General features: G+C 41.4%; 1 protein-coding gene across 11 annotated transcripts in view; it reads left to right on the forward strand.

Annotated features, from left to right (window-relative positions):
* ARHGAP26 (Rho GTPase activating protein 26) overlaps nucleotides 1–17,063 on the forward strand; it is a 462,069-nt gene that overhangs the window by 146,710 nt on the left and 298,296 nt on the right. For all 11 annotated transcript variants that reach the window (XM_009241146.4, XM_054556004.2, XM_054556006.2 and 8 more), the window contains exon 11: nucleotides 15,243–15,321. In XM_009241146.4, coding sequence (XP_009239421.1) covers nucleotides 15,243–15,321 — 79 coding nt within the window. The remainder of the gene's footprint in view (nucleotides 1–15,242; nucleotides 15,322–17,063) is intronic.

A 17,063-nucleotide genomic window follows, 5' to 3' on the forward strand; every position in this document is an offset into this window, starting at 1 on the left:
TAAAACCCCTGCCTTTTTAAAGGATGTGAAAACGGAGGAGGAGTGAGGCAACTGGTAGTATCAGAGCATTTCCTATAAGCTGAACACTTTCATCCTTGTTTTGTGTCATCCTCACTACAACCCAGGGGGGTAGGTCCTCCATTATTCCCATACTGCTGAGGAATCTGCAGTGTAGGGTGGTGAGGCCGTTTACTCAGGGCTAAGGTGGGATTTGAACTGAGGTTCGTAGGAGCCTGTTCCAGGGCACATTGGTGCCTCAAGACTTTGGATTTTTTTTTTTTTTTTTTTTTTTTTTTTAGATAGAGTCTTGCTCTGTTGCCCAGGCCGGAGTGCAGTGGCACGATCTCAGCTCACTGCAACCTCTGCCTCCTGGGTTCAAGCAATTCTCCTGCCTCAGCCTCCTGAGCAGCTGGGATTACAGGTGTGCACCACCATACCCAGCTAATTTTGTATTTTTAGTAGAGATGCGGTTTCGCCATGTTGGCCAGGCTGGTCTTGAACTGCTGACCTCAGGTGATCCACCTGCCTTGGCCTCTCAAAGTGCTGGGATTACAGGCGTGAGCCACCACACCTGGCCTAAACTTCAGATATTTTAGAAACATTTTCCAGTGATGAGCTCAGAGCTGTTGGTGGTTGCATTTCAGAGACACCGCAGTGTCCAGTTTTCAGGCTGTGAAATCTGGGAAGTGCTATTGGCACCCTGTCAGATGCATTTGGCATTATAAACTACAATGAAACTGTACAATATAAAGTACAATGAACTGAAGCAGCAAACTTGCCTCTCTTCTTACATCTACTCCTCTGTGACCTTCAGAAAGTCCTCATGTGACTAAATTAAAAGAGGCAATGCAGATAGAGCACAGTGACAGGCACATGGCACTGAGTAGGTGTTCCATGAATGGTTTTTTGGTTTCTGTACACCTTTTCTTCCGTCTTTTATTTATTTGTTTAGAGGTGGGTGGGGTCTCCTCATGTTGCCTAGGCTGGAGTTGAACTCCTGGGCTCAAGCAATCTTTCTACCTCAGCTCTCGAGTAGTTGAGAAGATAGGTACACCACTGTCACTGTCCCCAGCTCCACCTTTTATTTTTAAGGTGACACTCTTTTTTTTTTTTTAATCCAGGATAGCTAGCATGAGTAGGAGATATCCTAGCAGTAGTATCACTTGTCAGCTAATTGTTTTCATTGTATCACAATACATTGCTGTCAGTTTGTTAATCCTCAAATCCCTGACACGTAAGTCCTACAGAAAACTGTTGTTGTTCTTTGACCAATGAATGAGCTGAAAATCAAATTAAGTGTTAATGCAGGTCAATGGGATTTAGATCTATGGTTCTTGAATTTTATGTGTCAAGGATCCATTTTGTTTTATTTTGTGTTTTATTTTATTTTATTTGTTTTATTTTTGAGACAGTCTTGCCCCGTCACCCAGGCTGGAGTGCAGTGCTGTGATCTTGGCTCACTGCAACCTCTGCCTCCTGGGTTCAAGTGATTCTCCTACCTCATCCTCCTGAGTAGCTGGGACCACAGGCGTGCACCACCCCGTCTGGCTAATTTTTCTATTTTTTCTATTTGTAGTAGAGACAGGGTTTCACCATGTTGGCCACGCTGGTATCAATCTCCTGACCTCAGGTGATCCGCCTGCCTCGGGCTCCCAAAGTGCTGAGATTACAGGCGTGAACCACCGTGCCCGGCTGAGGATCCTTTTTAAAACCAAATACATTTCTAGAAATCTACTTTTAATTCTTACATATCTAAGTTCTTTTACCTTTGATATTGAAAAAGTAGACCTATACTCTCGTCTCTGTGTCCACACCCTTTCGTATTGGCTTCTACATGATTTCAGAGGCCACATCTCCTCTAATTTCTTTCCTCTAGTGCCTTCCTTTTTTTCAGAACTAGTTTTGGGGGGGAAGTTCAAACCTGAACTACTGAGGACCCTGGGATTACATGGAGCAAATGTTTCACAGACTAATATTAGCTCTTCATATCTCTGCTTTCCCTCAAAAGGATTTCATTGTTCCTAACATTGAAAAGCTAAAGTTTGTATAAATTCTTTGTATTTCTTCAATCTGAAACTGAAAACTTCTTGGATCAAGGTATCATGTCAGCCCAATCAATGTAATGATTCTTCGAAGTTTCCTTCTGATTTCTTTTGAAATTCAGTTTAAAGACTCCAGCATTAATAATATGATATGGCTTTAAATAAATGTAACTTGTAGTAGTTGTGTGGTATGGCCACAACATGCTCCAAAGGATAATTTAAAAAAATTTCCTAGCAGATACTAGTTATAGATTAAATTGTGTCCCTGCCAAAATCATATGCTGAAGTCCTAATCCCCAGTATCTGAAAATGTGGCCTTATTTGGAGATTACTTGATAGAGAAAATCAAGTTAAAATGAGGTCATTAGGGTGGGCCTTAATGCGGTATTACCATTGTCCTTGTAAAAAGGGGAAATTTGGACCCAGAGATGGACATCTACACGAGAAGATACCGTGTTAACATGAAGGCAGAAGTCGAGGTGATGCACCTACAAGCCAATGAATGCCAAAGGTTGGCAGCAGAGCACCAGAAGCTAGAGGAGAGGCATGGAGCAGATTCTTCCTCCCAGACCTCAGGAGTAACCCTTGATCTTGAACTTTGAGTCTCTAGACCTGTGAAGCAATAAATTTCTGTTGATTAAGCCAGCCAGTTTGTGGCACTTTGTTACGGCAGCCCCAGGAAATGAACACAGTGTTGAATAGGGAGGGCCTTTCTCGATGAAGCAGCACTCATGCACCCAGCAGCCTTAAATGGATAACTCAACACCTACTGCTTGAACAATCCCATTGCCAAGGAACCCCACTTCACAAAGCAGCCCATTCACATAAATTACCTTCTTCCTTTCTTTTCTATTTTTTTTTTTTTACATGATGATAGCCTAAGCTTTCATTAGCTTTTTAAAAATCACCCTTTTTTGGCCTAGTGTGATGACTCATGCCTGTAATCCCAGCATTTTGGGAGGCTGAGGCAGGTGGATTATTTGAGCTCAGGAGTTCAAGACCAGCCTGGCCAACATGGCAAGACCCTGTCTTTACTAAAAATACAGAAAAAAATTAGCTGAGCATGGTGGCAGGCATCTGTAATTCCAGCTACTCAGGAGGCTGAGGCAGAAGAATTGCTTGAACCCAGGAGATGGAGGTTGCAGTGAGCTGAGATCGCGCCGCCACACTCCAGCCTGGGTGACAGAGGGAGACTCCATCTCAGTAAAATAAAATAAAAATCAATTTTTTAATTCTTTAATAAAGCAGCATTCTTGGGTGCTTTTGTATTACTTTGCCATAGCACCAAGCATTTGAAGGTTTATAATTTATATTGGTTAATTGAATAAAGACTAGATTGATCATTACAAAATGTGTCAACTCTTTGAGAAGATTTAGTGTAAAATTTCTGGGTTAAAAAATGGGACATGATTTCAAAGCAGCCATTAGTGGTAGCAGGATGTGAATCGGTAGTACTTGCTCATGTCTGTGTTCTGTCACTTTGAATAATTAACTCTGTCATGCAGTGTCTTAAGGAAATTCATGAGCAAATATAGGGAAAATATTTGTTTAGGCTAAAGAATCATGGTACTAGTCATTTGCCAGCATCCCTGGATTTGTTTATTTCTAAGAAATTTCTCACAGATGTAAGTGACACGTGGATATTTTCTCTCAAGTGTTTTCCAGGAGGACCTAGTAAACCATGTGAAAAATAAAACTTTTTCTGATTCCCTGAATCAATAAAGTCTCTTGAGGGGCAGTGTAAACACTGCCCCTCAAGAGTAAATGATTACTTTTTTCTGGGATTAGCTGACTCTCACCAATGTCCATACATTTGAAAATGCTGTGTGTTAAGTGCCCCTTTCCCAGCATTGGTACTCTCTAGAGGTGGGCAGCAAGGATAACTTCTTAGAGATGGCAAGGATATTTAGTGCTGGAGTTGTAATAAGGGATAAGGCAAGAATAAACTTGTCTTCATGGAGCTTACCTTTGAGTTTGGAATGCTCATATATATTCAAGCAGCTAAGGTATAAACACCAGGATGTTGAGTGTTCCAGCAAACCTTGAGGGCCAGAATACTGGGGGGAAATGTAACAAACAAGAGGACTTTACCCTTCCATTCTTACAGGGGACGATGGCATGACTGGAATACGCTGAATTCATTCCCTCCCTCCTTCCTTCCTTATTTTATTGAGCATTACTACATGCTAGAGACTACTGGCAGTGGAGATATAAAGTTTACAAATCTATAGGACTTTCCTAACAGACCTCATCTGATTTTCTTTCATACCAATTCCAAAGTCCTTGTTTTGCAAGCTTTCCATGAATAGGTAAAGGGCAGTAGCTCTCCTCTGATCTAGTCCCAACCTAGCATTTCACATCCGCTGTCAACTCTATTCTTCTTCTTCCCAGGTAACCTGCATTTGCACAGTAATAAGCTTTTCTTTGTATTGGTTGGTTAGGTGTTTAATTAGGTATGTTTTATATACCTCTGTTCAATTCTAAATATCTGTCTCAGGTGATTTGCTTCCAGAAGCAGAAAAACATTTTATGCAGCTTTTAATACAGTAATATGTGCATATGGCTGTTCAGTTTTATTTTTTATGGTGACATAATTTTGAGATGGATTAATTATTTTCTTTGAGGCCATGGTAAACTATCGTGTAAGAGACTAGAGGAGCTTAATCAAGTTAGTTGCTATTTAAACTAAAATTTTAGCAGGTGCCCACGTAACCTGCATTTGTGTAATGTTAGGGAAAAGACCCAGGAAAATTGAAGGTTGGTGAAAGTCAGAATAGTGGAGGCCAGAAAGATTTTTGAAAGATCTGAAGAATCTCCTGGAACCCTCAGCACCCTCATTTCAAATATGTTTGTATGGCAGGCTGCATGATGCAGGTAAAAAAGATAAGAGCATTCCTAAATTTGAATTTGGGATCTGTTCCTTACTAGCTGTGTGACTCTGGGTAAGTGGTTTAACCACATCTGTAAGATGGGGTGAGTTATCACTACATTGTAGGATTTTTTCTGAAGGTGGAACACACTAATATTCCCCTCTGATGGAGTCTTATGTCTGAAAACATGGCTGTTGAATTTTTTACTATACCCTAAAACCTGGGACTTTATTGTTGTGATGGTGAACCTTAGCTTTGGTGGATATTCCTGTGAGCCTGCTTTTTGTCTTAATGGTGCTCCTTTTCCTGTAGTGTCATGAGTTTTCAAGTTATCTATAAGCTGAGAGGAAATACAGGTACATTCAGGTTATATGTGCGAAGGGCCTGCTAGGGTAAGATTCCATTTTCAAACTGTGTATGTGATAACCTGTTATTGATACATACTTCATATAAAGATAAAGTTTTATGCCCTCTCTTTCCAATTTATGGCCTCAAGAAGAAACTATATTAATTTTAAATTAAAATAATATTGTTTCTTCTAGCTTGGTAAGAGGTGTGTGTGCATGCATTTGTGTGTCTTTGTGAAATTGTGTGACTGTGAGATCATGTGTTTTCCAAAAAGGATCATCTTATGTAACAGACTTTGTTTCAACATTCAACCTCTAGATGGCAGTTTTGTGTATGTATTAGTAACTATTAGAAGGTCCAGTTGAAAATCAGCTGTCCTATATACACCTTGTATACATTGACAGAAGAGTGTGTGTGTGTGTGTGTGTTTTCTGTAGAAAAAAATAATCATGTGAGTATTATTCCTTAAAGGAAGAAGAGTATCCTAAATGACTCATTCATTCTCTAGAAATTCCTTCCTCCCACCCTTTCATCACAAATCATTCATACCCACTTTCTTGCAGAAACAAACATGCTCAGTTAGTTGGGCCTCTGTTTAAACATGACCCTTTACCTGGCTCTTTGAACTCAAGTGCCAGGCCCTTTGCTTTAGGAATGGCTTATTTAGGATGGTGCAGAAAAGATGAGTGATTTCACTGTCCTGTGTGTGCTGAGAACCTGGCAGTCCTACTTTTCCCTCCTGGTGCAATGTGCCTTTATCTTTTGCAACACGTGAATCCATTTTTCCTGGTTTCAAACTTCCCCTCCCTCCCCTTCTCACCCCTTGTTTGAAATAATATTTGATTTTGCCTTCCTGCTGGTTGGATTAAAGTGCTGGTCTCAATGCCATTGACATTTCAGGCAGGAAATGGCGTTTTCCTTCCTCAGAGGGTGTTATATGACTCTGACTTCCATGACTTGAGTTGGGGGAAGATACCATAGTTTCTGAATTGCTTTTTGGCTTTTCTGTAAAATAAGTTAGTGGAGAAGTTCTTGGAATCTTAGAATTCATGTAGTTTGAACTTATCATTGAGTTTTCTTTTTTCTTTTAATTAAATGAGAGCATGCCTGTTTGCTGTTTGATTCTGGTTTAACAAAGAATGGGATATGGTGGTTAATGGACTTGATTGGGAGGGTGATTGAGGCAACCCTATTTTTACTCTTTAGTCTACATGGTGAAATATGGAGTTTTATTGGTTGAGTATACCAGTTTATTTACCAATTTCTAAATATAAGATGAGTTTGTCTTTTTAAAATCAAAACCAAAAATTAGCTATTACGTAATTCTGGATAGAAGAAACAGTTCAACCAGTACATTCCACTTATGTACATTTCTGTTGATTGTGAGATAGAATAGTAAAAATGAAAAAAAAAATACATGAAACAGAAGCTATATTTTCATAGTTTGTTATCAATAGTAGTAACAGGTATTTGCATTCTCCTTGAGTCTCACTCGTCCCATCAGTGAATAATGCCTTGTCCTTATGCAGTGTGTTAACATTTGCTTGCTTCTATGTCCCTGATACCTAGCATCATGACTGGCACATAATAGGAACTCAGTCAATATCTGTTGCATTTAAGAGCCATGCAATTTAATATGCCAGAGATGTCTTTGGGCTTCCCGATGTTTTACGACTTCAGTCTCTCATAAAAATGTAAGAACTTATCTGATGTGGTTGGTGATACCTACTTTTTAGACTATTATTATTGCTATGATCCTAATTATTTTAGGAACATTCCTCTAAAAATACCAAGGTTGCAGGCTTTAATAGGTTATGATTCATTCATTTATTAGGATCAGATCATTTCTTTTTTTTTTTTTTTTTAGACGGAGTCCTGCTCTGTCGCCCAGGCTGGAGTGCAGTGGCGCGATCTCCGCTCACTGCAAGCTCCGCTTCCCGGGTTCATGCCATTCTCCTGCCTCAGCCTCCCAAGTAGCTGGGACTACAGGCACCTGCCACCGCACCTGGCTGATTTTTTTTGTATTTTTAGTAGAGACGGGGTTTCACCGTGTTAGCCAGGATGGTCTCGATCTCCTGACCTTGTGATCCACCCGCCTCGGCCTCCCAAAGTGCTGAGAGGATCAGATCCTTTCTAAATAATTGATTAGAAGCTACTTCCAAAAACTTCTTAGAGGGTTGACCCTTGCTTCCTCCCTCCCTCCTCTTTCCAACTCCCCTTCCCTCCCTCCCTCCTTCCTTCCTTTCTTCTTCCCCTTGAGATTCTGGTCTTTCTGGATCCCAGGACATGTGTGCTACATGCACAGGGGGGCAGTACAACATTGTCATTAAAGCATGGGCTTTGCTTTAGATTCAGGCACACCTGGGTTCAAGTGCAGGCTTTGGCACTTACTAGTGGTATGACATTATGCAAGTAATTTATGTGAGTCTCAGCCTTTTCACTTTTAAAAAAAGAAATAATGGTAGTGTCTACTTCATACAGTTATTGTGAAGAATGAATGATAATACAAGTAAAGTCCTTAGCACAGTGGTTAGCACAAATCTACCTGTGGTTTGAGGCTGCCAGTTGCAGCATCTTCTGGTTTCTTACTTCCTCTGTCTCTCACCTGTACCACACCCAGATTGTCATGGCATATTATTAATTCTTCCCATGCACAAAGGTCTTGCAGAAGGACCTCAATGGTTTATTACATCAGAGCACGCATAGTAGTGCAGATTCATACGTTCTGTCTCTAAATAGTAAATTACCATTGCCTTCCAGTGATGGCACTGCGTCCTTGAGTATTGGAAGAAAAACGGAAGTAGCCCAAGTTCCTCCTTTGTGGATGACCTGGAGATACTCTCCTGAGTTTGACTGTAAGGTGAATCAAGAATATAGACAGGCATCCTTCATTGTTGGTCTTAATGCATGAGATGGATGACTTTATAACATGCAATGATGACCTGGGGTGAAGCTCAGATAGATTCAGAGGAAGACACAGACAACAGAAGTTGCAAACTGGTGGTCCACAGACATGCTTGGTTTGGCTTGAATAGTGTTTGAGGCAACAGTTTAAAACTGGAAAAATCTTTAACTGCTGATCATGCCTTCCCACATGCCAACTACCGGTTGAGCTGAATGACAGATACTTCCTTTATGTGGGGTGTGTGCTCTCTGTTCTGCCACAGTCCCCACCATGCCCTGTTGCCCACCTCCCCCATGAAGACAAGTGGCAGCTTTTTGCTTTGCACTTGCACTGTTGTTTTTCCCACAGAGGGGAGCTAATTCTTTGTTCTTTGTATCTATCTGAAAGTAAAACTGCAGAAGGAAAAACCAAGAGCAACATGAGACCAAGTCTATTTTCCTTGGATTAAAGAATTTCTCATCCAGTTTCCCTAATTTTTCTCACTTACCTAGTCTCTGTAGACATTTGGGTCTGTAATCTCATGAACAGACATGGAAAAGGTGTCATTCTCCAAGATTATTCTATGTGGCTTTGGCCATATCTTTGTGTAAATGAAGCTCTTCTGAACCCGAACCATTGCATTGTCCAGGAACTGTTAGGAATTCATTTTCCCAGTAGCACTTTAGAAACAAAGGACCACTTCCCCTCCCTGGCACTTGCAAAACTCTTCTTGCAAGTTGATGGCAGCTCATGCTCCATTCCTTATCATTCCCCTTTGTCTCCGGAATAAGCATAAGGGGCAGGTTTCAGACACAGGCTTTGAGATTATGTGTTCCTGTGGGTGCCTCAGCTCTTCTACTTTGAATTTGACCCTTAAATATACAGTAGTGTGGATGGAATGAACTCTTGCCAACAGAAGATTTATAGTCTCATGAATAAATAAATTCTAGATCTTTGGAGGTTGATTTTGAAAGAACGGTACTGTTAAATTCTGAGTGTTTTTGTTTCAGTGGGGTGGAGTTAGTAATAGCTTTTCCTTGTCCAATAGGAAATGGGTAAATTGCCAAACCACTGAGATCACTATTGTTGACTCAGATTCAGGAATAAGATTAGCGTAGGAAAGCTGTCGAGTAACCCTGGAATTGGGGCTGGTTGTGATTCTGTTTGCTCTTGGCTGGTGAGCAGGCTATGAGTTGATATAGCCAGTGGTCCCAGGATCCTGAATGTGTTGCTAAACCATATATTGCTTTCCATGGGCTGTTTTTGGGGGTCAGGGTTGAAAGAGTTATGGTGTTGGGTAGCAACTTGCCCTGTAATAGATGGAGAGCTGTTTTCTCCATGGCTTCTGCAGTGTGAGAGGTGAGGTGCCAGCTTAGAGAAAATTCCAGATCCTCGTTCTTGATTCTTAAGCAGATCCAGATATAGCACTAAGGACATATTCAGAGTGAAAAGGAAGTGCTGTATTTTAAGTGGATTCTTAGGGTTGAGCTCTACAGAGGTTTTTTTAAGTCATTTGCTCCTTCTCTCATCTGGCGGGTGGAGGGAGCTCCTTGGCAGATTTTTTAGAATTTGCCAAAGACCCCTTCTCTGTTCTTATTAGTTATCAGATGTTAATTTTAAAAGGGAGTGGTAGGCCACTTTGTTGCGTTACTCAGGAGGAAAAAGGAAATGGCCATTATGTCAGTGCAGGTGTGTCCCTTCAGCTCTCAGCCCTGTGTGCTTTGTGGTAGAGGCATGAATTTCAGTGCTGTGTATGAGCATGTTGGGAGTGGGAATCACACACGTCATTAGCACCTGTGGGTTGTTTCTTTTCCTTTTGAAACTATACACACCTGCCCTTCTGCAGCCGTAATTTTAACCCTACCCCATACTTACCATCCTGTTCTGCTCACCCCACCTCTACCTGCCCCTGTGATTACAACTAATTTTTGGAGCATTCACCGTGTGCCTGACACTTTGAAATGCCGCATACACTTCTCATGTAACCTTCCCAGCATGCCCTGAGGTGTAATCCTGATAACGCTGGGAGACAAGTAATTGAACTGCTCTATGCTACTGTTCTTTAAAACGTAGTTAATACGAGTAGCACAGAATAGTTCAATTGCTAGTCTGCTGTGGTTATACATCTAGGAAGCACTAGAATGAGGATAACTAGTGAGCCTAAGTTATTGATGAGAAGTCATAGCTCTTGGGTATTTAAAACAATTTTTACTGAGGTGTAATCTCAGTAAAATGCATGAATCCAAGGTCTGTGTTTTAATAACTTTTTATACACACACAACTGTGTAACCACCCAGATGAAGATATAGAATGTTTCTGTCACTTCAGGAGATACCCTTGTGCCCCTTCTCAGTCATTGCCCATATCTCTTTTCAAAAAAAAAAAAAAAAATCACTGTTCTGACTTCTGTTGCCATAGATGAGTTTTGCAAGTATTTGAACATCATAGAAGTGGAGTCACACAGTCACATAATCTTTTGTGTCTGTCTTCTTTCCCTCATCATTATGTCTCTGAGATTCATTCGTGTTGTTGCATTTAGCAGTGGTTGACTATTTTTTTTAAAAAAATTGTTGTATGGTATGTCATTGTTCAAATATACAACAGTTTATCCATTTATCAATGGATATTTATTTGTTGTTGTTTTTGCAATTTTTGGCTATTCTAAATAAAACTGCAGGTATTCCTGAATGCATCTTTTGGTGGACATATGCACTTATTTCTCTTGAGTATATATGTAGAGGTAGAATTGCTAGGTCATAGGGCAGGTGTATGTTTAGTTCTAGCAGATATTGCCAAAGTAGTTCCATCAACTTATTCTCCCACCAGCAATGTATGAGAGTCCCAGTTACTCTACATTTTTTGCCAGTATTGGTTATTGGTGGCCTTCTAATGCCTTCTATTCAGGAGGGTACTTGTTATATCTCATTGTGGTTTTAATCACATTTCCCTCATAAGTAATCAGTTTGGGCTCTATTTCTTAGCCTTATTGGCCATTTGGATGTCCTCTTTTATGAAGTGCTTATTCAAGTATTTATTGTATTGGGTGGTTCATTTTTTCTTACTTACTTGTAGGCATTCTTTACATATTCTGGATATGATTCTTGTAGGAGATAGATATTACAGATATCTTCTCTCACTATGGTTTGACTTTTAATTTTTTAAATAAAAGTAATTAAGTAATTAAATGCATCTTTTGATGAGTGTAAGTTCTTCATTTTGGTGAAGTCCAATTTTTCAATATTTTTTCTTTATGATTAGGACTTTTTGTGTGTGTGTGTGTTTTTTTTTTTTTTAAAAAAACTAATTGCCTTTCCATCTCTTGAGTATTTTAAGACAGATAAAACATGGAGAACCACTTCTATAGAAAGTAAGCCCCAGTTATTCTGGACGCTATTGAATTCTTGTTTTGGATTAGCTGTTTGCCTAGAGTAGCGTTGTAAGCCCTCATATTTATGAAGCACTTTAGGTTTTTACAGAGCTCTTTATCATTCAATCTCATGTAATCCTGTGCAGGAGCTCACTAAGGTGTTTGCAGAAGTGCATGGCTGATTTTGACATCAGAGGACTTGGGTGGTCAACGTGAGCTCTCTGGGGGCTGCGGTGCCATCACATTTGCCATGGCATTGTGCACAAGAGTTAAGGGTTGGAATGCCTGTGTTCACATCCTGGCTCGTATCTTGCCATCTCTGTGATTGTGGACAAGATACTTAACCTCTCTGAGCCTTGGTTTTCTCATCTGCTAAAGGGGAATAATAAGAATATACTTTTCTCATGATATAGCTGTGAAGATTAGGTGAATTAATTTATATATAGTGCTTAGCACAGCAACTGGCATATACTGCTGGGTTATAATTATTACTGTTCTTTTATTGTAGTGGGTCTAATAGGCTCACAATTCTTTGTAGAGGTAAAAAGATCTCTGATCATTTACTCCATTTCTCTTTCATTGTTTTATATGTTTCCTTCCTCATTCCATATTATCCTCTTTCTTTTTTTATTTTGAGACGGAGTCTCGCTCTGTCGCCAGGCTGGAGTGCAGTGGCATGATCTTGGCTCACTGCAGCCTCTGCCTCCCGGGTTCAAGTGATTTTCCTGCCTCAGCCTCCCGAGTAGCTGGGACTACAGGCGTGTGCTACCACGCCCAGCTAATTTTTGTATTTTTTAGTAGAGACAAGGTTTCACTATGTTGGCCAGGATTGTCTTGATCTCTTGACCTTGTGATCCGCCCACCTCGGCCTCCCAAAGTGCTGAGACTGATGTTAGTCACTGCGCCTGGCCTATCCTCCTACTTTTAATCTCTCTCTTCTCTGTCTCCCCTGCCCTGCCCATTTTTTGCTGTGAAGAACCACATGCATTTCAAACATGAACTAAATTGGCATCCTGTAAGAGAAGGTCTCAAAGTATGTTATTGTATAGGGACTGACATGGAAAGTGGAGGGTCGTTGAGGGTTTTGCTTGTTTTATTTTGTTTTGAGGGATAGTTGTTAGTAGGGGCGTAAGGAAGGTAAATATGGAAAGAAAGTTATTGTTTTACTCCAGAATAAAGATAGTTTACCCTTTTTACCTTGGTTCTTGGAAATTCACATGCAAGACATGTGAATCCGTCCCCTACCCCACTTCCCCTGCAAAAGGGAACAAGACCACATGTGGAAAAGAACTTGTATTTTGATATTTCTTCTTGGAATGAAAACAAATCCTGTTGACGTTCCTGGTTACCAAGGCCAAGTGGCCCACCCTTCACAGCCTCTGAGGTTGTCGAACTTCCTCTTTGTGGCTCGGGGTGGAAATCTCACACTGTGTGCCATGAAGTTGATGTAATATATGTGAGCCCCTGAGACCTTGGTATGTAGACAGCTCTTGTGATCTCACTGTTTGCTGGTGAGCCACTAGCAGGAAACGAACTAGAGACGTGTTGGCTCCTTGACCTCACTGCAGAAAGGAGGGTAACTTTGCTCTCTAGGGCAGGGGGAACAGGAAGGAAAAGACTGGGGATGGAGTGGACAGCCCAGGGTGTGGGCCTCAAACTTAACTCTGCATCAAGATCACCTGGGGAGTTGGTTAAAATCCAAGTTCCCAGGCACAGCCCGGTTCAGATTGAGTAGAGTGGGGTTGGGCTGGAATCTCCATGTTAAGGTAATGTCTGATTCTGAAGCAGGTGGTACAGCAGCAGCACTTACAGCAACATTCAAAGACCCAAAACCGGGGACTTGAGAGTTCTGCAATAGACAGTAGCTGCAGAGGCTTTTTGTTTCAAAGCTATTAAGATGTCATACTTGGTCTTTAGAGAAAGGTGGAAGGGTAGAATCAGTTCATTGTGCCCTCAAGCCACAGGGTCAGTTCTGTGGAGCCACCACTGTCAGCTGTCTGCAGATACCCACTGAGTCTGGTACACTGAATGGGTTGATGGTGGGAAGTGGGCACTTGGTTGGGTCTGAGAATGAGAATTTCTGAGAAGAGGAGGGAGAGTCCTGGAAGGTGCTCATGGAGAGAAGAGTTATTCCATCTTCTGAGTCATCTTTGTATTATGGTGCCAGTCCCAGTGTGACCTTCATGGGAATGACCATCCTCTTGGGATCAGTATTCCACCATCATCAACACGCCCACCCATCTAGCTGCCCACACATCCCACCCACATACACCCCCACTCCCCTTTCTGTCTCTTGCTTATTTTCTCACTCCCTTCTCTTGCTCGTTTGCATGCTTTCCCTCTGTCTGTCTCTCCCGACCCCATACACATTTACACCCTCACACATTCACACCCCTACCCCATGCCCCTTGTATCCCCAACCTGTCTGTATTTACATGCCCACGGCTCTAAATTTTTTTTAAGGGGATGTCGAGGAATGATTAATGAAAAGAATCAAATGTGACTTTTAAATTGTGTTAAACACAGATAGGTTTAGCATATTCGTTGGAACTATAGCTATAAGCCAGAAGCAGAGATGATGGGCGGGTGAGAATGACCAGGCTTGGGTGCTTATGGGGCCCAGGCCTGTGCTGCTCAGGGTGTTGCTCAGCCTTTGTGGTTTTAATACCATGTTGTTGTATGATCATTAGCAGTGTTTGTGTACTCAGACAGGAGTCGGACTTTAGTTCTTGCCCAGTGGACCTCTTCCTCCTTTTTAGGCTGTCTCAGATTTTAAAGAGGATGGTTTTAACTAGCAATTCTTAACTTTTTGAGGGTTGCAGTTCTCTTTGAGAATCTGACGGACAATTTGAATTGTTTCTACAGAAAAATCCACATACATTTGAGGGAGAGGAGGAGGTGGTTTGGGGACACTCTGGGATCTGTCTTCACCCTAAATGAAGAACTCTTGCTTTAATGGGCATAGAGGGCTTTCAGCCGCTTCTCCCAAGGTCGTTTTTATGGCGCAGTCTCTTTTTCTTGTGGAGTACCATTTGTGATGGGAACTGAACAAAACCCTTTTGATATTGTGTGCATGTCTTCTGGAGGGCTTGTGCTCAGTTTTAGAGAGCAAGCAGATTTCAGTGAGTGAAATGATCTCATGCATGTAAAGCACTTAGCACCTGACATGATTAAGTATTCATTTTAAAAAAATACTGTGCACATTTAATCATAACTACCAAGATGATGACACCATAAAACTTCTCCATGTCTGAAGCAGTTTAGAAGCAGTGGACTAGATATTAGGAGACAGGCATGCTTCCAGCTTGGATGTTTTCTCCTCTTTTTTATCTTGAGTCCAGTAATTCCATTCACTTCCACAAACATTTATTGCATTTCTACTGTGAGTAAAATACTCTGTTAAGCATTTTGAGGTCTAGAAAAGAATAAGATTTCAAGGACCTGAACAACGTCTAAAGGAATCACTTAACTCCTCTATGTCCCTTACCTGTAAAATAGGATCAAGTCTTCTGTGTTTCTGCCTCTCTGAGGGAGATGGGCTGACTGATAGGAATTTGGGCCGTTCTTTCTGAGAGTAGAAGGTGGCTTAGTAAAGCCGAGTGTTGTGCCCCTCTTTGTGTTGTTAACCCTAGCAACCACTGACTCTTTTGAGTGGATGTTTAAGATTTGCCTTCACCAATCTCTCTACATGTGGCACTGGTTTCATATCCATGTCCCTCCTTTCTCTGCAGGCCGGGGGTTATCACCATGCAAGCACTGTCGGAAGAGGACCGGAGGCTCTGGATGGAAGCCATGGATGGCCGGGAACCTGTAAGTAACAATTCAGGGAAGTAGAGCAAGAATGAAGGCCCTGAGTTGTTTGTTGCTTCCCCAGTGCAGTGATTTTTGCTGCTGTTCTAAAGCCTTGGGTTCTTGAAACCAATGTACCAGAGGTGGTTTTTTATTCCTAGGTTTATGTTTGTGGATATTGATATTGCTTCTGTATAGATGTAGTTCTTGAGCTTTGGCCTCTCTGTCCTAAGGCATGGCTTCGGCATAGAATTACACCAGAACTCCCATCTTTTATCATTGACTTCTGGTTCAGCCTCCCATAGTAACTTACCTCCCCTTATAAGCAGTGGGACATTATCAGGGTGGATGGAGGGAGGTGAGCCTGGTAATATGATCCCTGCTGCCATTTCAGCGATGCTGGCCTGAGCTGGGTGATGTAATCTTGTAGTTGTTCTGCATCTTGTGACGTGTAAAATCCGTAAGAGCCCTGGAATCATTGTAGTCATCTTATCTTAGTTCCAAGGATCTCAACTCCAGTGTTCAGCAAATCTCAAGGTTGCAGAAATCATAAGAGTACAGTCTAACCATGTGCCACCAACAAAAGAGAAAAAGAATCTACAATGCCAAAGGGACAATAATTGATACTTACACAGGTACTGTCCAAAGGGAGGAAATGTGTGCAAGGAAGAAGTAGGCCATGGGCTCCATTGACTATAGAACTCTGCGTCAAGCTGGATAATGCCAGCTGATTTGTGTGTCTCTTTCTCAGCTTACCCTGGTGAGATGGTCTGGCAACATAGATTATGTACCTTTCTACTCCGCCATATTTTATACAAACATGGGACGTAGTCAACTAAGCATAAAGAAATAGCTAGTATTGTATGACATTGTATGACATTTGATAATGTAGAGCAAGATCTCTTAGTGATTTAGACACAGTTTGCTAAACTATAATTTAGCATTGTTTAATCTTAATTCTTCTCCTGGGCTAAAATATAAGATAGCTGATTATCTCTGAATACGTTGTTACCCATAGGAACCCTCAAAAGCAGATACACATTTCTACCTTTGAGGCTTTATGGGCACAATAGCTGTTTGATGTCAAAGGCCTTTGAAAGAAGCTTCCCAAGTAGGTCTTTCTTTTTGCTAGCATTATCTACCATTTGTTGAGCACATTTTTACATGTTAGGCACAGGATTGAGCACATTACATCTCTTAACCTGTTTATTTCTCTTAGCACTTAATGAAATAAGTGCTGTGATTCCATTTTATAGATGAGGAAACTGAAGCTTAGGGAGGTTGAATAACTTGCCCCAAGTAGCACAGATGGTAAATGGCTGTATTAGTAGGGTACAGGCTAGGTTGCTATAACAGAGAGACTCCGAAGTATGGTGGCTTATGTAAGATAGATAAGTGTATTTCTCTCTTAGAGCCGAGAAGGGAGGAGTCCATGCCTAGTAGGGTCATTCTGCTATCCTCAGCCCACGGCTTCCCACATTGCTCTAGTCATTGCCATTTTCCAGCCAGAAAATGAGGGTGAAAGCATTTCGAAGGACCCAGAAGATGCACACGTCACTTCCATTGGCTCAAACATAATGGTACAGCCACATCTACCTGCAAAGTAGGCTGCGAAACCTAGGCTGTACATAGGCAGTCATGGGCCCTGCCAGGACCCCGGACATGTTATTACTTCAAAGAAGAAGAGGAGAAAGGATACTGTGAATAGTTGGGAGTCTCCATCCTAGTGGCAAAGCTAGAATTTGACCCATGTCTAATCTTAG

The sequence above is a fragment of the Pongo abelii genome, chromosome 4, assembly GCF_028885655.2.
Source record: "Pongo abelii isolate AG06213 chromosome 4, NHGRI_mPonAbe1-v2.0_pri, whole genome shotgun sequence".
In the NCBI taxonomy this organism is placed as follows: Eukaryota; Metazoa; Chordata; class Mammalia; order Primates; family Hominidae; genus Pongo; species Pongo abelii.